This window comes from Gambusia affinis, linkage group LG22, assembly GCF_019740435.1.
Source record: "Gambusia affinis linkage group LG22, SWU_Gaff_1.0, whole genome shotgun sequence".
NCBI classification, from domain to species: domain Eukaryota; kingdom Metazoa; phylum Chordata; class Actinopteri; order Cyprinodontiformes; family Poeciliidae; genus Gambusia; species Gambusia affinis.
Genome location: NC_057889.1, coordinates 16,496,125 through 16,518,955, shown reverse-complemented (window position 1 = coordinate 16,518,955; position 22,831 = coordinate 16,496,125). Strand labels below are relative to the sequence as shown.

The window sequence follows — 22,831 nt, the reverse complement described above, 5'->3', positions numbered from 1 at the left end:
CTCACTTATATGCTATTCATTATTTATTTACTGTAAACAAGTACTCATTGAAAATCCATTAAGAGTACACTAACCCTAAATACCCTAAGGCATACTGTGCAAAAAGTCACATTTTGCGCATTTTTATACTCCCTTTTGGGTCTCTACTGCATCTAAAATCAGCCAAAGCTCTTAAAAAAAACCCAAAAAACAAAGAGCCGGTTTTAAGGGATAAGTTAAACTTTTTGGTGTCTGGAAAATGAGCCATTTCAAAAGCCTTCCAATTAAGTCGGATTCAACTGTCACGACACTGTATGTACGTTCACACTCACAAACATACACACATTTATACACTGATACACAGATTGGTGGGCAATTTAGCGATAAGTGCCTTGCCCAGGGACACACTAACATGTGGCAGGAGGAAGCTGGAATCAAACTTACAACCATCCGATCACAAGACGACAACTCTACCACAGTCACAGAGCCACAGTCGCCCAATGGCCACTGGAAATGACGACCTTCTGCTGCATTCTTGTTGGTTGTGCAGGAGGCTCAACTTCTGCTTTTCAAAAATGTGTAATTGTGCATCTGTTTGCACCTATTTTCACATGTGAGTGTAAATGTTGAGCTTGGGGAGGTCGGGGGGGGGCATGACTTATTTAGACTTAAACTGATGGGAGACCGAAATCTGATTATCTAAGAATGATTTTGTGCAATTTAATGAACATGTTTCATATAGGCCACAGGATTATCCTATTTTTTTTCAGAGGAGCATAATACCTCATCTTTAAAATTAGTGTTTGTAATATGACAAAATGTGAAATCATGTAATAAGTAGGGATACTCTTGTAAGGCACTATAGCTCCATATATCACCATCCTGATTTGTTCTCTTCCAGCAGAAGCATCCCACACCCTCAATCTGTGGTCTTAAGACACTTGAGAATAGAGATGTGAAGAAAGATGGGGAGGGGACAATAGTGCTGGGAGTTTAGAGGGCTAAGGTTAAATGGCCCATGTCAGTAGCAGTCTTTAATGCAAGGGATTACTGGCCTTTTGTGTGCTGCGAGCTCACTCAGTCACTGAGCCTGTGTAAGACACACTCGCACACCATTTACCACACACTGACGGCGGCATCCCGATCAAGCCGACAGAAAGGGCCGGGAAGTAAACTGCTGCAATCAGCTTTGCGTGGGGCAGAGAAGAAGGCGAGGGGATGGAGAGGGGAGGAGGGAAAGAAAAATGTGGAACATGAAAAGAGAGAAAAGACAAACATGCTGGAAGCAGAGGTTTTTGTTGTTCAAAAGTGTTAAAATGGGGCTGAAAATGAGGTGAGGAGATGCTCTGTTACACACTGAGTATAGCTTCAGGTTAGGACTTGCATTACAGAGGAAAGAAAAAAGGTGTTCTCTCTGTCATACTGAAGCACAATGGAAATGGAAAGGAATGCTGCAGAAAGGGAACCAAGGGAAAGCTGGAAAATTACGTTCCTGTTCTCATGTTTGCGCGATGGGTCGAAATGTTGCTGATTGGAGCTTTTTAGGCACGGCTATTTAAAAAGGCGTCTCACGGCAACCTTAGCCATTTTTTTTTTTTTTATCTCTGAGCTGTATTAAATTTATACAAGCAAAGGAGCACAAAACAGACACCAGCAGAACATATTCAGTGTCTAATCATTGAGTTAGATGAATTTTTTTTGCGATTGTCCAAGAAGGTGTTACAAAAACCTGAGATTTTCAATTGGAGGTTTTCAGGTTAAAATCTTATCCTACCATGCGGCACGTGTGAATGTTTGAAAGGTTGTAACATAACCACTATGTTTGTTTCTTTCCTCTGTAAATGCATTAAAAAGTAAATGTATCAAACTGTCGTGTAGAACAGTTGCTGTGATTTCATTGTTAAAATTTTTTTCTGAATTTCCACTGTTTATGACTGATTTGGGTATTCAAGTCAAAGATACTTTATGAATCACAGAAAGAAATGCAATGTTTTCTTCAGAGTCGTTGTAGATGCTTACGGTGGTGTGCAGGAAGAATTTCCTGTAGCAGTCTGTGCTTCAACATATCTTAAAACGCTGAAGACTGCTTTATAACAGTTTCATGAAGTGGCTTGCCACGAGTGTTTTCCTTCATTTCCTTCGTTTTTATGAAGACGTCTTCAGGAATTAAGTTTAGAAATGTGTGTATCCAGTCCTGTCTCCTCGCTTTTGAGTTCAAAGGCAGGGCATATTTTTCTGCCTTCTTGATAATAGTCAATGTTTTAGATGTGTCTAGTCTAAAATTGAAGTGAATCATGCATATGTGGGGTACAACACAGCAATACAAAAACTTAAGTTTTCTGTTTTGTTCTTGTTGTTGGTTAACCTTTTAGCTACTGAGTACTGATCTAATCTGGTTGGTGTGAGCTGTATACAGAAAGACTGGCTTTTTTTTTTTTTTGCTTAGAGTTAAATACTAACATTAAAAATCATTTCACAGATGGTCATCCAGTTTGAGCTATTTGGGGCCCAACAGGCCATATGTCGATCCAAAAGTCAGATTAAATCCCAATGTTTATTTCTGATTTAATAATGGCACAAGAACAAAAATGGATGGAGTGTATGATTTGATTAATTTGGCGTTACATTTCTGAAAAACAGAAGGCAGGACTGAGTATATTTATTTTAGTTCTTCATTGATGTTAATTAGACCTGCACCAATCAATCAGCCAAAGATGGGAATTGGCCAATTCTCTGCTGTTTCTGATTGGCCACTGCAAACAGCTGAACACGGTGTGGTAGGATGCCCTTTTTTGAGTTTATTAAAATTCAAGTAAAGGTGAGAAACATGTAGTTTTTGTTGAATTGACAACTATAATGTTTCTGTAGAAACTTGCAGCACATTTAAAAAAAAAAACAAACACGTTTTTTAATGTTAAATACTTAAAGAAGAGCAGAAATGAGTGTAAGCCAGTAGAGGACTGCTTGTTGGATCTCTTCTGTTAATTCCATAAACAAGCTAGTAAACTGCAGTTCTGCTTGCAGCACCAATAATTCATGCAAATAAAGCCTCATATAGACTTTTCGTGTGCACTCAGGAAGCAATAAAAGCATCTGTGTGCCTCTTTATTTGATTTATTCATGACTAGTACATATACAGTAGCTTACGATCTGGGGTCAGCAGTGCTTCCGACTCACGGAGCCATTTTGGCTTTTTGGAGTCTCGAAACCAACGTTGTTTCTGAGAAAAAGCTGATAGAATTCTTATTAAATTTTTAAGAAAAAAACAACATTTTATTTTCTGTTGAGTTTCAATCAAAGGAAAAAGTCAAATATTTTGAGTTTTTCTTTCTTAACCTGTAATAATAATAATAATTTTTAAAAAAATCAAATCATCTTTTTCTGCTATTTCCAGCTTCAGAACCAAAGGTTCAATACTTCAACCACAGATAATCAAATCAGTAATTCAGGTTTCGCTGAATTACTGATTTGACATCACCTGGTCAATACAGGTGACGTCACCTGTATTGACCAGACCCATTACAACAGGTAACAGTGCTCTGGTTGCCGACTTCACAAAATACGAATGTGCAGTTGCTTTATTGAAAACAGTCAGTACACCCAGAAAAAAAGCTCCACGACAAAATCTGTTTCCTCCTTAAATTGACTCATTGACATGATAACGTTGCATTTATAATGTCTCAGCTGTTCTATTTTTAAGCGGCGCTTCGCTTTCTGCTGGCTGTTGTTGAGACCTCGTTGGCAGCAGCTGTGAGATTCAGTCGGTTAAAAATTCGGCAGCTTCGATCGGAACAGTTTGTGCTCGGGAACAAAGAACAAAAAAAAAAAAAAAGAAGAGCGAAAGCAAAGAATTGTTTGATTTGGCCAAATTTTCACCTAAAAGTGCAGTGCAGTTTCTTTTGGTGTTTGTTCACATGTTGGCTTTAATCAAGGCGCTCTTATTTAACCACAAATCGTTGTTAGATGAAGCTCGGTGATTAATACACTGCTAGCCCTTTTCTTTTTTTGCCTTTGTAATTCCCCCCTCCTCCCTGTTCGCTGTAATTACCTCTCACATGTTCATTGATGAAAGGCTCTGACAAACACGCATGTCTTATTAATCACAATATCGCCTTGGTTTTTGTTTTAGACACGTGGACACTGTCTACCTCGGGTGCAAAAGACACACTCGCGCGCGCGTGCACACACGTATGCGCAAGTTTATTGCTGTGGAGGTTTCCCTGTTTGCCTGGTGTCAGGGGTGATAACATTAATTATTGTGCCTTTGCTGTCGCAGCCCTTTGCATTCTGATGAGCCCTGCGTTTGACTAAACCCGCACAGAGTAGCTGACTTTGACTCGGGTAAAATGTGAAGAACAGGTCAATTAGAAGAGCCTTCGACTGCTCCGAATGTTTTAATTAAAGTAGCAGTGAAATGTAAACTTAGTTCTAATTATGATTAGCTTTAATTAGCTGTCACTCTGATCCTAATTGCCTTTGAATACTTCTGACTTCTAAATGCCGCATCTCCAAGCGCCACTCGCCGTGCCGGGCTTCGCTTTACGTGCCAGGTCATACAGACGCGTACGACTGTCTGCCTGCGTCTGCATCTTTACCGTCTCTCCCTGTAAACGCGGCAATGATTCATAATATGCATTTGAGTTAGTTTTCCTTTTTTCTCTCCCTCTCTCTCTTCCTGATATTTAAAACACTGTGTTCTTTGTAACATCTCTGTTTACATGATTTCCTGCAGGTTCTGCTGAGTATGGTGGTAAAGAAGAGTGAGGGCTACAGCGTGGAGCAGCTGGAGAGACTCTACTCCCTCCTTAGCCAGTGTATCTATCGGCACCGCAGAGAATACGACAAGACCCGGCTGCTGCAGGTTAGAACCCCCCTGCCACCCGAAATCCCATCTCACTGGTCCCGTGTTCAGATGTCGGTGCCAACATGCTAAATGCGCAGGGCTAGCTACATTTATCGACTCCCGATTTGAAGGCTTGTACCTGCACCGATCCGCTTTTTTCACTTTCGATACCGCTACGAGGTTTAGTATCGGCTCCGATACGGCTCCGATCCGTTACAGAAAATTGGATCGGCTCAGCACACTTAAATACACCACTAGCTTGGTCAAACATGAAAAAGCAACACAACAGTGTTACTAGGAGTAAAATGGTCAATTTAAAATGAATAATAAAGACGGCGACAACAACAGGTTGACTATCTTGGTCAAAAATGTAAAAACATAATGCAACAAACCTTCTTTCAAATGGTTCAGAAAGTGCAATTAAGCGTTCTAAATATAATGTAGAATAACTAATAGAGCATGACGGCCACCATGCTCTATTAGACTGAACAGATCTGCTCTAATGGATACTCTTTCTCAGCTTCTTTCCGGTGTCAGAACGGATACAGATGTCAATATCGGATCTGCGCATCTCTAGTGAAACGCCCCAAAATAAATTACTTTGTTACAACAAATTAATATAACACAGAAAAACACTCCAAAAAAATCTAATCTGTAACTTGGTAACATTTACTTGGTGGTAAAGAAATTCTATACTAACACATAATCGCTTTAAAAAAATTCTGACTTTTGCAAACAGGACACTTGTGTCTAGTTGACTGAGACTTTAAAGAGAGTAGTTTAGGTGTCTGGGAAGCTATTTCTTTGTCTACTTGTCTTAATTTATTTGGTTAAAAGACACAATGGCGTTACATTTCCAGCTTTGGGGCAAAATCCATTAGATCTTTATTTACATTTTAGTTTGAACTGACACTTCAAAGAGTTTATAAGGTGACCAGGAAGATCCTTCCCTCATGGTAACCAGCAGACAAGATGTGCTTTTCCACAAAAGCATGTATATATATATATATATAATTTTTATTTTACTACAAACCATCTTCGAGTACTTTGTGCTGAAAAGCTCAGTTTCGTCTCATCTGACCAAAGCCGTTCCAGAATGTCCAGATAAAAATCTCAGTAGGGTTTACGTTTATGATAAGAGAGGAAAATCTTTTGTTTTTCTTTTCCCGGTATCACTCTTTAGCAATCTTTTTTTTCCATATATGTGTGTTGTCTAAAGGTTTGAATAGATTCTTGGCAGCTCAATAATAGCAGCCACTGCACTTCTCTAGCTGTAAGCTTGTATTTATCTGTTCTTCACATCTCGATCCATTGGTTTCTGCGCAGCATAAACATGTGACTTCGTTCTGCCTGGCAGTTAATCCCTAAGGGAAATGAGCCTCTGTGTCACATCCTAGTCATACTGTAGGGGAAAATTAAATTTACAGATTACCCATGAGTCATTCCATGAAACTCTTGACTTGACTTAGAGGAATGCGTAAATTAAAAATGGTTTGTTATATTTAAAAAGTCTTTCCACTCCTCTTTACCAGGGTGCCAACGAGTGATGCTCTGTATGTTCCACTTATTAGCATCAATATGTGAATTAGTTAAGATTTTGACACGTTGCTTGTAGTGCATGTGTTGCACACTCAGTTTAACAGGCGTGCCGATAAATGTAAGGCGCATATATTTAATTTGATATTTTCTGTCCCACGGGAAATGGGTTGCAGAAAATACAAATAGTATGATGTCTTTAAGCTATACTATGTCTTTATGAGACATTAGTGAAGGACGTTGTGACCTCATAAAATACTTTGTTTGGAGGCTCTGCATCATTTGCTTGTTGCCATTTTTGTATTTCGAAGCCATAAGTGATCATTTTTAGGCAAGATGAAGAGTGATGCTCGAAAACTGATTAGACAAAGGTACTCGTCTCTGAGGGCTGCCAGCACACTCATCACAAGACGTTAATTCTGCTAATGACACTATAATGACTTGTTTAAAAAAAAAAAAAAAGAGGCTCTTTTACTACAGTTTTTTTTTAAAATGAGATTCTATTAGAGAGCAAGACATTTTGTAGACACTGACTTGCCGTCACACTGGTTCTTTTTTTTTGGATGCTGTAAGATGTTTTACCGCTCGCTGCAGATTCTTTGATCAGTTATGGTTTTTCCCCCGTGTAACCTGCAATGAGACGGCCTCGTCTTTTTGATCAGCGAGTTTAGAGTCAGAAAAATATAGAGGACGTTTGAGTGGATACAAAAGTGGCTTATGACGGTGAACGTCTCTTTGTGTTCTGAAAATCTTTCAGAAAAGTTTAGTTGGGGAGACTGCAACCTGTGACACGTCGGTGCTTCCACAACAGAATAAAAGTAAACGTACAAGTATTGTATTTTTTTTTATTTTTATTTTTTAGAAATATCTGGTTTTATTTTCACTTAATTTTCCATAAATATCAACAACATGTAGAATGGATCCGTCCCATTTTTCTTTAATAACCTAGAAATGGAAACCAAATGGTGGTTCTTAAGAAATGACAACAAAGTACATGCAGTAAGATATTTGAAATAAGCATAAGTTGTCTTTTTTGTATCATTAGCAGCTCTAGATGAGTTTTATTTATTGTTTGGATTGACTGTCCGACCTCTATCAATCCACATCTTCGTTCTACCCATAAGTGTGTTCATTTTTGTTTTATTTTAGCTATTTTATTTGTATTTTTTTAGTTTTCTGTTTATACCACTGCTGAAAGTGTAAAGATGCAACTATGACATCATCTCTTCTTCATCCATCCAATCTAGTTTAAAGAAGTCTGCTATAAATCACAGATCTGTGAAAAAAAAGAGATCCTACAGATTAAGTTCTGCTATTGAACGTTGACACACACACACACAAAAAAAAAACCCTGTAATAACTTTTACAGCTCTCCAACATTTTTTTTGTTTTTACTGAGTTACCCATGTGTATTTTGTAGCTGCTTTTGCCTTTGCAAAAAAGTTGCGGTACACAAAAGATGTCTGGAAAGCCGCATTCCTGTTGTAGGAGTTTACATCCAGACACACAGGGCACTCCGAGATAAGCACACACACACACACACACACACACACACACAAAAACAAAAAAAAAAAACACAAAGTATCCGAGATTATGACAGAACCAGGATATGAATCCTCTGTGGAAGTGGGAACCGAGCAATGATGGCATCAGTACAGTTTATATCGGGATGGAGATGGAGGCGTTTTCTGTATCAGTGGCTAACGAGGACAGCGGAAGCTCTAAACCAGGCCGTGTAAAAGGTAGCCTTCTGCGATGGCGATGCAGACGTGTGGCGGCGAGACGGGACCCGTGATCCAAAACGATTCACTACGGATCCCCGGAGAGCATGCCACAGAAGGCTCAGCCAGTTTGGCATGTCGCTTTTTTCCAAATGTCTTTCTTTGTTTCCAAATTTCGACTTGAGCCGAAGATGATTTTATCAGAATGTAAAATCCAGTCGGGCGGAACCCCTCCCTGCTGCAGGAAGCCCCTCCACCCCTTCCTCGATAAAAGCTGAACAGATCTCTAATGCTGATGACCTTTTCTTTTTATTTACCGCTAATTTCTTTTGACAGTCTTCTTCACAGAAGTGACTGTTGTATAGCTTCCCAGAATCCCATCTGGTCATCGGCTGCTGCCTCTGCTGCTGCAGCAGGATGTCAGAGCAGACAGGGGGCCAGCGATGGTGGTGGTGTCGTGCCGTTGGTAGCCAGGGCTGGTTGTCAGAACGTCAGAGAGGGGAAGCAGCAGAGAGAGAAAGAGAGAGGGAGAGGGAGAGAGGCAGTCAGCCAGGTGGTGCCGCCTGTCGACAGGCCCGCTGGTGGAGGTGGAGGTGGAGGTGGTGGGGGTTCCCGTCTGGGTTCATCTCATGCTGCCAGCCCAAATTGGTGTTTGGAGAGCAGAAATGTCAGCTCATCTGGCACGTGTTTTGTTTGCCAGTGTTTTCAACAGGCAGCTTGACTCCCCCAGCAGGTCATCTCTCCTTGTAAACTCCCCGGAGAGCGAAGAAGAAGAAGGCGTGCGGGGCGGAGCTCGTGTCGGCTGTGGCGTCAGCAGCTACATGCCACTTAATATAGCTCTGTGTAGCGGCGCGGGGTATTTGTGTGCAAGTCGTAGCGCCGAGTGAAACGGAGCATGTCCATGCATTTGTCTCCTGTACTTCCCCCTGCCGTTGTCCTCCAAGCACGGCTCGTCTGTCTTCAGAGGGGGTTGACCTTTCAGCGGATGGAGTGAACCGCAGCCCTGCTACAGTGAAAGCAAGAGGAACTGTGTCTGCTCTGTTCGCCACGGCAACCCGGCTTGGCTTTTATCCAAACTTTCTGGTTCAGATTGGCCCGAAGTACCTGGATCTGTGCAGGGTGACAGCTCAATATGACGCTGAAATGGCAGGGATGCAAATTTGTTGATTTCCAATATTAATGTTGGTGTTATGGCCGATAGCCGGTATTTTCCGTCGTTGTATATGTTATGTAAATTTCACTGCACTTTCGACATGGACAAACAAAGATCACGGGACCAATTTCGTCTCTTCCGAGGGAGGGCAATGTAAACGTAAAAGTTTTATCGCGATACTTTGATATCATTGCGATAATGATAAAAGTGACAATAAGAACTATTTATTAACTCTCTCTTTGTGAATTCATGGCACCGGGTTCCGAGTCCCAGAAGAACAAATACTCCTCTTGATAAACCAACCATTTGTAATACAAATCTTTAGGACAAAATGACATAAAGAAGTGTGATTTCAGTCACTAAAATGCACACAGCTACTGCGTTTTATCACATTTTCAAATTTACCGACACGCCTTTATTGGATGAAACTAACAATCCCAACAATATGGACAGTTTTGGGGTTTTTGATCATTAATTTAAATTTTACTATGACAACAATTGTGCTAAGAAATTTACCACGATAAATAGTAAACGATACGACAAACTCCCACTCCTAGTCTCCTTCCCTTACAGAAATAAACGGCAACAAGATGAAAGTAAATATCGGTTGGTGATATTGGCCCAGTTCTATTCATTGGGCCGGTACCGATGACTTAAAAAGAATATTGGCAGATAACGACGTCGGTGCCGATATGTGGTGCTTCCCTTTAAACTAACTGAACTCTGTAGAAGTTTAATTTTTTTTTGCTGATTTTGCGTGAGCTGCTAAAGATTCATCTGTCAGTCCGTCCCTCTTGTAGAAATATCTCTAAATTTGAGGGTTTTATTACCTCATAAACTATATAAACTTTCAAGATGGAGTTGGAACCCTTTGTTTCTCTCCAGGTTTGACATTTTGACTCTTAAAATGCGCTCTGAAGTCTTCATTGTTTCTAAAAGACGCTGCCTTTCTGTCTCTTTCTCTTTGATGTCGCCTCGACCTTACCAAACAACAGAACTGGGAAAACAATTGAGCTCCAAAAATTTATAAAAAAAAAAAAATCTAATTGTTTGAATTCAGGATAACAGATTCTGAAAGGCTCGAGTGTCGTTTGAGACTGTTTGTTTCCGTGATGAACAGTCGCGCACAAAGCGAAAACCATCATAAAACAGAAAACTCTGGGTTTTTTTTTGTTTGTTTTTTTTTTCCCCCCTTCGTTTCGGCGTGAACACAATGCAGCCCTTCCATTTATCGTAGGAGCTGTTGTCTTGGCTTGTGAAAGAACACCTTTTGTGCAGAAATAACACACGAGATTGTCATCTTTCAGCACTTTGTCTTTCATAGCAGAGGGAGAAAAGGAGGAGAAGAAGAAGAAGAAAACAACACTTGCGCTGTTGATTTTTCATTGCTAACCAGCCGGACACACACAGCTGTTGGAAATTGTAGCTGGGAAATGAAAATCAGTTTCTTTGATGGAGGTAGATGAGATGAGTTCAAACTAAACCGGTGCACTATCGGTAATTTAACACCTGTGTCACAAATGGAGGATGTGTTGAGGGAAACAAGCGTGCTCCTGCCAGACGTTTACTTTATTGCGTAGTATTAATACTATCCTACAAATCCAATCACTTGTGACGCTGTCTAGCTGTAAGCGTGTCTTGCCTTGATCTTCCTCCATATTGCATAGAAACGCCTCGGTTGGGTCCCTGTTAAATATGCTGCTTTTGGCTCCAAACACCTGTTACTTGAACTATACTCCTGCAATGCTTCTCTCAGACCTGCAGTGTACCGTTTCATCATATCTACCACCCAGATTTCCTGATCCTAGGCCTTCTGTGAATTTCTAATAGCTGAGGCCATCGATTGGCATCTGAACGGGTCGCATAAAATGAACGGTGTTTTTGATTACCTGAACGTTTGAGGTGCAGTTAAGGAGTTTCCAGGGTGGGACGGGTACAAATGTGTGCTGCAACAACGCTTCCACCAAGACAGGTTGCATGAAATCCAGCAGATGCACCGCAGATGTCCGTGTAGTTTTTACGAAATCCGGTTCAGAGCCGTAAAGCAATTGGCTAAATAAACGGCTCTGTTATTCCCCACGTCTCCACGGCGGTTTATACCCCATTTCACACCCACGTCTCCACGTCGTTCCATTTTGCACACCCAAGACAAAAAGTACTCGTACTTTTCACGACGTTGCAAATCAGTTAAGGTCTATTGTATGCTCGGTAGCAGCTCGTTTGTGTTTAATTAATTTTACGTATAAACACTCATCGACTGCTTAAACCAGGCATGTCATTTCGTGTTAACTGACTATTGTTATCTGGAGATTTTTATCGCTTTGATTGATATGGTTCCTGATCCAGATGGTGGGATGTTTACGTGAGTCGGATAGCCGCATTTCTTTATGTTAGACGACGAGCAGACTCCAGCGAGCCGCAATTTGTATTCGACTCATTGGTTTCAAATGTCTTCGGTCTTTATACAAAACAACTAAAAACATACAAGTATGAAGGAGCAAAACGGCCAGAACTAATTTGAATGAGTTTCCTCAGAGCTACACACTCGCACGCTCGGGTATTTTGTTAGCATGCTGGTGAATTGCTGAACTCCCTCAACACCCTTTGACCTTAGCCAACCTATTAACAGTGGCTTCCGTCTGACCCAGGGGGATTTATTGCGCCAGAAACCCTTAACTTTGAGGAAACGTGTTTGAGAGCCCCCCTGCCCGCTCCCCTATTTAGTCCTCTAATGTAACTGCATCTGGTCAACCGCAGGGGTACGCGTTGCAGTGGTAAAGACTTTAGAGACCATGCGGTCCCAAGCCTCCGAGGCTGATAAACTTTAGATCTGCAGAGCAGCGCGAAGCTCATTAGCATCTTGGTGTTGGTTGTACAAGTGATAAATGGAGGCGATAGCTAAAAAAACAAAAACACAGATGCTTAAAGCATACATGTGCCTAAAACATTGGGCGTGTTTAATGAACTGAAGCCTTTTTAGATTTTTCTAAGCAAGTCATATTTCATGCAGTCACGCATCGCTTCTACCTCTCATTGCCCCGTTATCGTTTACAGCCTGCGCGACCTGCTGCGGCGGAGGCGGAAGTACAGAGGGCTTAATTTGGGCGATAAAAGTTAAAACAATAAATACGCTGCTAATATTTTTGAGATTATTGCACTGGGAACGCGCCATGTTGGTTTTGAACAAGCTCGTTCGTTTATGTTCCTTTGGTCCTCGAGACTTGCAGGCCTTGTTCCTAAAAGTGAGCATGAGGTTTCTGCAAGATGTCCAGCCTCAGGCTAAAGCGCAGAAGTAAATCGGAATGTTAAATGGTTGCAAAAGCATGCTGGTAATGCTTTGATCGGATAGTAAACATGTTCCAGGTTTACTATTGTTCTACATCGGGACTATTTGTGTGTGCGAATCACAGACCTGCTGGTTCTTTACCACCAATATCTGCCTCAATGCAGCATTTAGTTGAGATGAACATTACATCATGACATGTAAGTGATTAATCAATTTCACAATTTTCACTGCTCATTATTAGATTACATGCATTCATTACTTGGACAAGTTTCATTTGAAAGGTGCCTTTGGTCTCTCCGGTGTTCCTGCTGGAATGATGATGACATCGTCATCGATGTCTAAAAACAAGATTTTCAGTGTACAAGTCTACGTTTCAGGTATATTTATTTTTAAACATTAACAAAAAATGCAGTGTACACACAGACGTCTTCTTTGTGTGATGCCCTTGTCATAAGTTGCGTAGAACACATTTTGGAGCCATTATCAAGGTTCTGGCATGTTTAAATATTTGATACTCTTTGACAAACATGGTAGTTCATGTAGTGAATCTGATTCCTGGTGTGCAAAGCTTGTAAATGTTTAATAAACTTCAGGTCAGTGTCCTTTTTGGAGCTCTGGGTTTGGCTGCTTTCCTTTTTCTAAAACCAGTTAAAAAGTTCATGTTAGTTTGAGGGTTGAAGAGTTGGGAGTTGGTTCTTGGTCCATCATTGTGGTGATCCGAAGCATGATGCTGCACCCACCTTCCTTCACAGTTCCTGCTGTGTTTTTAGGTTTAAAGGCCTCACTTGGACTCTTAGAACATTTGTCTTTCCTCCGTGGCAAATTTCTGTCCCCTGTGACCACAAAAGTTTTCTCGATAGTTTTTGAAAATTCTCTTTCTTTTTTTTTTTTTTTTTTCCGTGGGCAGAGAGATCGTTTCTAGTTTATGGAGTTCTTGGGTTGGTCTTCGACATTAAAGACCACCCCAGAGGGGTTGGGGGGTTTGGATCAGGTGTGTGTCAGAGGTGACAGAGTAGAAATAGAGCGCAGGAGAGGAGGTAGAAAAGTGTGGATGCTAGCGGACGAGGTTTTTCTCAAGAGCTTGGTCTTTCAGAGTTGGACATTCGGCCCGTTCTGGTAAGTTGCAAGGCAAGTCTGGATTGTCTTGAGTTTAGGTTGGGCGCTGCTAGCCAACAATCCCTCAATCCGTTGGCTGAAATCTGAGCACAAGACAGATGACTCTAAAATCTATCAAAATTGGTTTTGGAGTAGAAAATGCAAACTGCCAGTAAGCGTCGGGAATGGCCACGCCAACGCCCCGACCTGAACCCCGTCAAATGTGTGGATGTTATGCAGAAGGGTTGAATATGCGCCAGGAAACAAAACCAGTTTAAATCAGCTCTACCAAACCCTGCTGAAAGGAAACGGTCAAATATTCACCCAATCGCATGAAACCCTGTGGATGTGTGGCTGACATTCAACTTGGTAGGGGGGTTGTACCCGTATTTTGGCAAGTTGAAGTTAATATGTGAGCCTGCATGTGAAATTTTTGACTTCGTGTTGATTAGAGAATAGACATAAAATTCAATTGTATTCACCCAGTGTGTGTGTGTGTTTTTTGTTTTGTTTTGTTTATGATCTTGGCTCTGTAATCTCTCCGCCCTGGAAAAGCATAACAATAATCATCAGGTATGTTGTTCTAAAGCCCCCTTGTCTATTTTGGATGCAGAGACCTCTTAGAATTTATTTACATAAAAAGAAAATGAAGACTATTAAAAACTCATCAGCCCAGGCCTTTGGAGAGTTCGCCTATAGTTGGCTGTCGTTCTGCAGCTTCTACAGGGAGTTTCAAAGTTTCTAATAGAGAGCGGCTCCCGTCTGAAAAAGTCTACGCTCTTCAGATGCTCTAAATTGCTTTTTGCTGAAAAGTTGATAGGGTTTTTTTCTTCTTCTCTTTTTTTTTTCTTCTTATTATTTTTTATATTTAAACTTTTGCTGAAATTGATATCTGGTAGGGGCGTCTGCCAAGAGCGCGCCGCCGATCAGCCATTCAGATTAGAGAACACACGCAGCATAACATCTTCAAGGCATTAATCATGGTCTATTGCAGCCTAACATCCATCTCTCTTCCTCTGGCTCCGCTCAGATGTAGTCAGTGTCAAACTCTGCTGTTTTCACGCTGAGAGAAATCGCCCATCTTACTCCGGCGACGGCTTTACTCCACTTTACATCATTTATCATGGTGAAAGCTGTTTGCTGTGGGAAATTTCCAAGTAATATTGAAACGGCGGTTGCACAGATGCTTTTGTACACACATCCAATTTTGCTGTGTTGGCTTGAGATTAAGCGGTTTGTGCTGATCTGTGTCTGTTTCTCTCTCTTTCTCTTTTTGTGTGTGTGTGTGTGTGCGTTTTTCTGTTTGTGTCGCAGGAGATGGAGGAGAGAATCCAGCATTTTGATACATTCCTGTGAGGTGGAGAGAAGAAACTTTTCAGGTAGATCCTGATCCGCCTGGGACCACAAAGACTCACAAACCAACAAAAATAAAAAAAAATAAAAATAAAAAAACACAAAACACTCTCCCACACTCACGAATCAATCCCGATTTGTGAGGATGAGGACATTCATTGGTGCTATTGTCTCAGGAACCTAGCCATATCCACATCCATTCAACACCAACCAAACACACACACACACACACAAAACACACACCCACAGTGACGGGCAACCCTGGTGCTACTCGGGTGCTATCCTAATATCCATGCTGCTCTTGGGAAAACTTCTCAACTCACTTAAAAAAAAACAAACAAAAAAAACAAATGGGGCGACGTCTCGTGGCAACCTGAACGCTTCTCTCCATAGCCGGCAGCTCGTACACACACACACGCCAACACACACACCAACCTAACGAGACCCTCACCAGCAAAAGTGTCAACGCTGCATCGTAGAGGACCGACCGCGTCCTGAATCACTGTTGCAGCCGCCTCCTCTTTACCTTAACGGGGCTGCAACTCCTCGCCGTACAGGCCAGTTATCGCCGCACTATTACGCCGCCGAGTCTTTCTGCCGTTTCAGCCGCTCCATATCAGAGCCACAGGCAGGGGAAACGCGACCCCCCACCCCACCAACCTCCACCCGAACAAAAAGCTCGCAGAGAAATTGGTTAGGTGATGAGGTTGGCACAGCAGGACAGTGAGCTATCATGTCCTGTTCATTATAGCGGTCATCTGGTGTGGAAAGATGACCGCTATATTGCCAAGTTATCCCCCCCCCCCTCCCAGAGATCTCCAAGGGTTTTTGAATTAGTGGGTTTAAAAAGGAGACGGACCTCCTTATGAGTTTAGTTTCAGGAGATTGTTCCTGTCCTGAATAGCTTCACAGTTTGAATGTTTCTGTGGGCTCAAATTTTGGGCCTAAAAAAAAAAAAATTCTGCTCTTTCAAATTACATTCTATATCCTTCTACAAGGAAATGCCTGTTGGGGGGGAAACAGTGTATGTGATTCAGTTTTGTGAAACTGATCAGATGAGTAAAACTCAGCTGCTCTCTGCCTGCGCCGTTGAAGTTTACGCTGTAAGCTGATCCTGATTGGACAGTGGTCGCGTAAAAGGACCAATCAGAGGAGATGAGAGTAGACACTGTTTACCTTTCCTGCTGTTTATGGAGCTTTTAGTTTTCTCCAGTTGTCTGGAGTGTAAAGTAACACGACGACGCCCCTCACTATTTTCTTGCTCCACACAAACCCAGTTTTACCGGCATTGGAATATTTCCGGTTTCGAAAAACCTCATCAGTAAAGGTTTGGCGGCTTTATTGGAACTGTAGTAATCAATATCCTTTTAGCTTTTTTTTTGGTTCAGGAAGTTTTCCTGGAGCTTATCTCACACCACCTGCTAGCTACGAATAATAATACTCTGATTACAAATCAACATTTCAGAATCCAAAATTACAAATGCCATTTTGGATTCTGAATTACATTTTTATGAAGTATGTGCTGTCTCCAAACAAAGCAATTTTCTGATTGGTTGCTGGGTGTATCAAATATTTGCCAAAATCTGCACTTTAAACTTAAAGGGGCCCACGCAGAGGGCAGCTGACTTTCCTACAGAGGTCCAAAGGTGCCAGAATTGTATAAATATTTTGTTTAAAAAAAAAAGCAAAACAAAACGGAAAAGTGATCAAATCTATAATTATTAAATCGTTTTGATAAAGATGTTTATGAAACACATCTGTTTGCGCTCGAGTTAAAACTGTTCTGGTCGATTTTAATCTGAAGAGGATGTTCTTGTACAATGTGACCAAGAACATGTTAGAGGCCTGTTATGCAGCATGATGCACCGCAACACGGGAGCCATGTGAGAAACGGATTCGACTTAATAATGCTTTTACCGTACGAATTCCAACTGTATGGAATTTTAAGTATTTCGACGTAGTCATTGGAAAAAAAGGCAAGAATGTTGTCCCTTACAGAACGTTCTTTTTGTGTAAAAGGACGTTGACAAAATTGAATCACACCTTCATTTCCCAGGCTCGCTAAGATGTAAAAGTACAAAAATATTTAGGCCGAATTTAAGCCCATATGTTCCCCTTCTCTTAAGCTTTGTCCACTCCCACCCAATATGCCCTCTGCCCCCCATCGATTGTACCCACCAACACCTCCCACTGAGGACCTGGAAGGGCAGATAGGAAGGCGACTTGTAGGTTGCACTGCCTAGTGTGTGCCTTATTTTAAACCCTGATGGAACAGATTCAGTTTAGTTTTAGACGTGGAGGGTCTTAACCATGGATAGTCTATAAAGATATAATCTAAAGACATGTTAGTTTTAACTGTGACCTAAGCGACAGAGATGGGGATTTAAAAAAAAAAAGCAAACAAAAAAAGAAAGTAGTCCCAGAGGAACTCACCTGACGCGTCTGCGACACTTGAAGCCTCGTTTCCCTGCGCTTCGAGGAATTCGCGTCTTATCAGGCCGCGGGCCAGCTGGCGGAGGTCGGCCTCCACCTGTAACCAGTTTGTCTTTTATATGCAAGAATCAAACGGCGCGAGTCCGAGGATTTTGTTGTGCCAACCGTTCTCCCGCTCCCTCCAAAGGTGCTGACACGGCGGCGCCCGTTCGCTAGCCGTCTGTTTTAAACTCAACATACTCGGTGGTCATTACCGTCTGGGGTTTTCTTTTTCTTTCTTTTGTATGTGTTTGGTTAACTTTTACTTGTTTTGTTTTTTTAAATGAGTTTTCTTTGCTTGAATTGAGATTGTTTTTGCATGCATGGGGAATTCATAATGAACAAGGCCATTCTAGGCAGTGCCCAGCCCTCTTTACCTGCAGTGTGTTACATGATTTAGCTTATTCCTCCGTTTCTGTCAGCAGACTAGAGAAGCTGGATTCTCATCTCTGGCCGTCGCAGTAAAAGTTTTCTTCTTTCTGTGGTAATTTAAGGTGCTTACTGAAGCTTTATAAAGGTTTATCGGTGTTCTCATAATTATTATTATTTTTTTTTTGAAAGATGTTCTGAGCAGGTGTGGACTCCTCTCTATCCCCCCCCATTTCTTTTTTTTTTTTTTTTTTTTCTCCCCCTCAAAAGCAATCCTTGAACTTCTCGGGTCAGCTCTAACTCAAGCTCACGTCTGCCTTTTTTCCCCCCTCTAACCCTTGGTGACGGAAGCAAAGACGGTATGCAAAACTGCCGTTGACAGGTTAGTACTTGGACTCCTGCGGAGAGGGTGAAAAAACAAAACAAAACAAAAAAAGAAAAAACAAAAACAATGCTACCTCAGCTTAATTTATTTTAAATGCGGAATCTGTTTACTGGGCGCAACAGTGTTTTTTTTTTTTTTTTTTTTTTTTTTTTTCTGGCTCCAAAAAGTACTGTCTCCACATCCCCGCCGCAGTGTCACCTTCGGTACCAGACGAGTCCAAACCGCAGCTGCTGCAGTTAACCCAAGAGTTGTTTGTGTCTCTGATTGTGTTTGTATGTTTCGATTTTGAGCCAGATGATGCTTGCATTAATAAGGATATGACACGGACTGTATTTTAAAGCTTTAGTTTCAGGTTCCTCGATTCGATCCGCCTCCTCCTTCCCTCCCCAAAGCATTTTCTGCATCTGTTTGCCTTGTTTGTCTTCTTCTTTTTTTTATTTGTTGTTTCTTTTCTTTCCTGCAGATTTTCATCTCGTTCTTACTATTTATTAGGAAATATTTTACACTTAATATTCATGAAAATTGTTTTTGTACGTCATGAAGTTAACATTCATTGAGCATTACGCGTGTTTGTAGCGTTTGTGTAGCAGGTTTATTTGCCGCCTGTGTGTGGGGGGGGGGTTAAAGAGTTTACAGGTCTCTCAGGTTCAACATCGGACAAAATGCCCTTTCAGCTTTTTTTTATATATATATATATACATATACATATATATAATTTATTGTATTATGTTTCGAGTGGCTACAGATGGTGACATACTGGAAGAGACTAGCACAAGAACAGTTATGTTAGTTTCTGTCTTTATGCATCACAGTGGGGGAAAAAAAACCTGACCGGACTGATTATTATTATTATTATTTTTTTTTTTTCATGTTAATCACTTTGTTTCTGCCAAAAGGTTTTTTTTTATTTGTTTTTTATGGGTTTAAATTTTACATTTGGACATAAAAAATCTGGGTTGTTAAATGTCATACATTGTGATCTTCCTTCCTTATAAATTGTAGTCAGTTTGGACTAACAAACCAATTTTTGTCTGGTAGAAGAGACTGTTTGGTCCAGTATGGAGAAGGAAAATGGTTTGTTGTAGCCCTAAATTGTTTTGTTCCCCCCCCCGCCCCCCCGTCCCCTCCTCCTTTTGTTCCACGGTTCTGTTAGAACGTTTCGTAGCTCCGTCGGTTCTGTTCCTTTGTGTATTTTGAACACCTGTTCACAATGTTACTTTAGTGTAAGTTATGTTTGAAATTTACTGTATTTCTCAATAAACTGCTGTTGATATACTTGAATAAAGGTGCAAATTAAAATGAAAAAGAGAAATTTTATTTATTTTATTTTTTTAAACGCAACGTTTTTGGCCAGTTTTCAGAGAGGAAAAAAAAAAAAAAGTGATTTTTGTAGGTTTGAAAAAAGTGGAGGGGCTTTGATGTCATTTGGAGTCTAGAGGGCCAGATTTGGCCCCGGGGCCTCGAGTTTAACACATTCTGTTCACAGAAACAAACTTGACAATATACCCATGTTCTTGTATATGTATTAGGGTTTAATAGTAACAATTGTTAGCTTCTCCTTTCTGGGTACAGATTTACAGACGTATGTTGAATCCATCCTAATAATCTTTTTTTTTTCTTGTTTTTCTAAAAACATTTATACAGAATTGCTTTCAGGTTGTAAAATATACATATTTCCTTCCTGTATTTACAGAATATCAACCCAACATCATTGTGTGGGCTGCAAAGAAACACACTGTATAAATCAGAACATAGAGTGAGGGTTGGGAGGGGGGGTGGGGTGGGGCTGATGAGAACCCATGAATCAACAGATGACATCTATGATAACAGTCACAGGTGAATATTGTGCTTTATTTTTCTCCTCCGCCTTCAGTATCAGATCAGACGGCGACAGAAAGAGAAATTCCTCCTGGCTGCTGTAATGTAATCTTTGTCCCAGAAAGTAAAGGTAGAGGAAAGCTCCGACGATTCCTCTCTTGTTGTGCAACTCCAACACTAATCTTGAAATCTCAGCGGTGACCCAGATTCGACCGTCTGGTGTTTAACGATTCGTCAAAAATATTTTACAAAAAAAAAACAAAACAAAAAACTAAAACTGGGTCACGGAGGGTTCACAGTCTGGTTCTGGAAGTACCTCGTAAATCCCCAATACGAGGACCTCGCTTCCTGACACGGCGGCGAGAAGGAAGCCCCCCTCCGACCCGCAGATGACGAGGAAAGCAGCCCCGCTCGACTCCGTCGCGCGTCCTCCCCGCCGTCTAAATGTCAGAACCGTCTTATGGAACCCCAGACGTGGCGAACGGAATTTAATGAAAAATGACAAAAAAAAAGCATGGACCGGCGATGGCTTTCACTGAGCTCAGAGTGGGTCAGAGGCCAGGGGAAAGTGGAGGATTCACAACGATCTGGCAGAGACGCAACGGGAAAGAAAGACAACCCAAACCCAGACAACTCCACTTAAAAAGACGGTTAAGTTACTAAGAAGGTCCCTGTGCCTGTTGGATGAGAGGATGAACTACTACCATGACACGTACAGCACTCGAGGTTAGGCATCGTCACCTGGCATGGCTAAGTAGCTTGTGGTACATTCTGCACAGGGTTTTGTTTCACGAGAGCAGAGGGGAGTGAGGGGACGGGGGACGGGTGTGAGTTTGCAGGGCTAGCCGTGCGGATCGATGCAGACCGACCAAACGGTCGACAGAGCTGCCGTCATCGCGCATCGTTCGGCTGGTGGTTTTGGCTGCGACCCGGTACGGTCCCGTCCAGCGCTACCGTCAGCCGCTCTGGATGTACTTCTTGATGACCACGCAGCCGTGTCTGAAGAGCGGGCAGGGCAGCGACTGCAGGAGCGTCCACGCGTTGGTGCAAGGGTCGAACGTCTCCATGTTGCCGAGGGCGGGGCCCTCGCTGCTCACGATGCCTCCTGTGGCGTAGATCTTACCGTCCAGGACGACGGCACTGCGAAGCAGAGAGACGATAGTCAAACATCAGAGTGCTTTGCGTTCTGATTGGTTCATGCTAAAAAAAATAAATAAAATAAAATTGTATTGCTGCAAATTATATTGGTATAATAAAACTATATACTAAAAATATAGATAGATACTAGATAGATAGAACTAGATACTAAAAATCATTATTTTCATTTTGTTGCCATTTGTTTCTGGAAGGGGAGGAGGGTCATGATGCAGCAAAGGATTGTGGGGATTTTAACTTGAAGCGGGGTTGTGTTTTCTTAAGGTGTGGAAAGGGTATCCGATATGAGCGATAACCGATATTAGATATCGGCTCAAATTCTCATTTATTCATCCCTAAAAAACAACCCTACAGTCATCTAAAAGGGCATAATTTTGCCAACTTGTTTTAGAAATGTTGCTGTCCGTGTGTCGATCACATACTCGTCATAAAACAGTGTCTTCAGTCAGAGGCTTCTTCAGAATCACTGCAATACTGACTGCTACAGGAGATCCTTCCTGCCCAAAGCCATCAACATTAACAACCATGAAAAGAACCTCTAAAGTAATAACCGTAAGAACAACCTACGTTCCCTTTGGGATTAATAAAGTATTTTTCCAGCATTGCAAATGAATGAGTTTAAAGCACGGCCCTGGAAAACCAGCCAGGTTTCCTGGAAAAGGTTCTGGCAGTTTATTCGGACTACATTTTATAATTTAAGATTCCCATATCGGAGCCGATTTAAAAACCAATGTCAATATTTCCTGAACGTACAAACATCACATTTGAAATGTCAGACAGACTGTTGTAGAGAACATAAAGTTACATTTTTATGTCTGTTTGACCTTCTTTTAAATCTTTTTTTTATTTTTTTATCTGGTTCTGTGTGAAGTTAAAAACTTTAAGCTGAATGCATGAACTCGGGTTAAGAGGTTGACATTCAACTAACAGAAGAAAAGAAAAAAAGCCAATAAACTTTGCCGAGAAACAGTTTGTTCGTCTCTGTTCACAGCAGAAAGGTCTGCTCCTGTCACCGACATCTGGAAACCGGCGTTACCTAACTTCCTGTTTGCTCCTGCAAACGTTTATCCAACTTTTTTATTAAAAAAAAAAAAAAAAAAAAGCCAGCAGGCTTTTGGGGAAAAACAGCAGCGATCAGAGGTCATCAGTGTCTCTACGTAGCTTTAAAACGAGACGGCTGGGAGGAACGCAGCCCGTGTAGCCGATCGCCTGATAAACGGAGACACTCGTCTATGCAAACGTGTTGATCGCTGTGCTGGCGGCTGTGCCTGCAATCATCTGACAACAGCAAGCAGGAAACAAAAGCAAAATCACACTGCCTCTTGAGGGCACAAGAATGAGAGAGAGAGAGAGAAAAAAAAGGGCAAATATCTGTACAAATGTGCTCCATTTGATACGAGAAACTGAAGCAGGAGTTTGTGTGTGGAAAGGATTAAAACTTGGGCTGTAAGCTGATTAGAGCTTTGTACTCCTATCGGGCTTTGGAACGATCTCTATTTACGTAAGGTGCATGCTAAAAAAAATAAATAAAAAAAATAAATAAATAACACGCACACACTCGACGAGCAGGAATCCACCGCGTTGCCAGGACGCAGGGAGAGTATTACAGAGGGGCTGAATCTGCTCAGCTGGTCCAGCGGAGAGAGGACACAGGGCGGAGGGGAGC

At 41.5% G+C, this 22,831-nt stretch overlaps 2 protein-coding genes across 4 annotated transcripts in view; one reads left to right on the top strand and one right to left on the bottom strand.

Annotated features, from left to right (window-relative positions):
• Nucleotides 1-15,304, top strand: part of atad2b (ATPase family AAA domain containing 2B) — an 83,393-nt gene extending 68,089 nt beyond the window's left edge. The window contains exons 27-28 of the mRNA XM_044106466.1: nucleotides 4,712-4,840; nucleotides 14,928-15,304. Of these exons, the coding sequence (XP_043962401.1) occupies nucleotides 4,712-4,840; nucleotides 14,928-14,969 (171 nt within the window). The 3' untranslated portion in view covers nucleotides 14,970-15,304. The remainder of the gene's footprint in view (nucleotides 1-4,711; nucleotides 4,841-14,927) is intronic.
• A 4,399-nt stretch (nucleotides 15,305-19,703) lies between these two features.
• The window catches only part of LOC122825231 (kelch-like protein 29), a 274,118-nt gene continuing 270,990 nt past the window's right edge, over nucleotides 19,704-22,831 (bottom strand). For all 3 annotated transcript variants that reach the window (XM_044106467.1, XM_044106470.1, XM_044106469.1), the window contains one exon: nucleotides 19,704-21,150. In XM_044106467.1, the coding sequence (XP_043962402.1) occupies nucleotides 20,967-21,150 (184 nt within the window). In that variant the 3' untranslated portion in view covers nucleotides 19,704-20,966. The remainder of the gene's footprint in view (nucleotides 21,151-22,831) is intronic.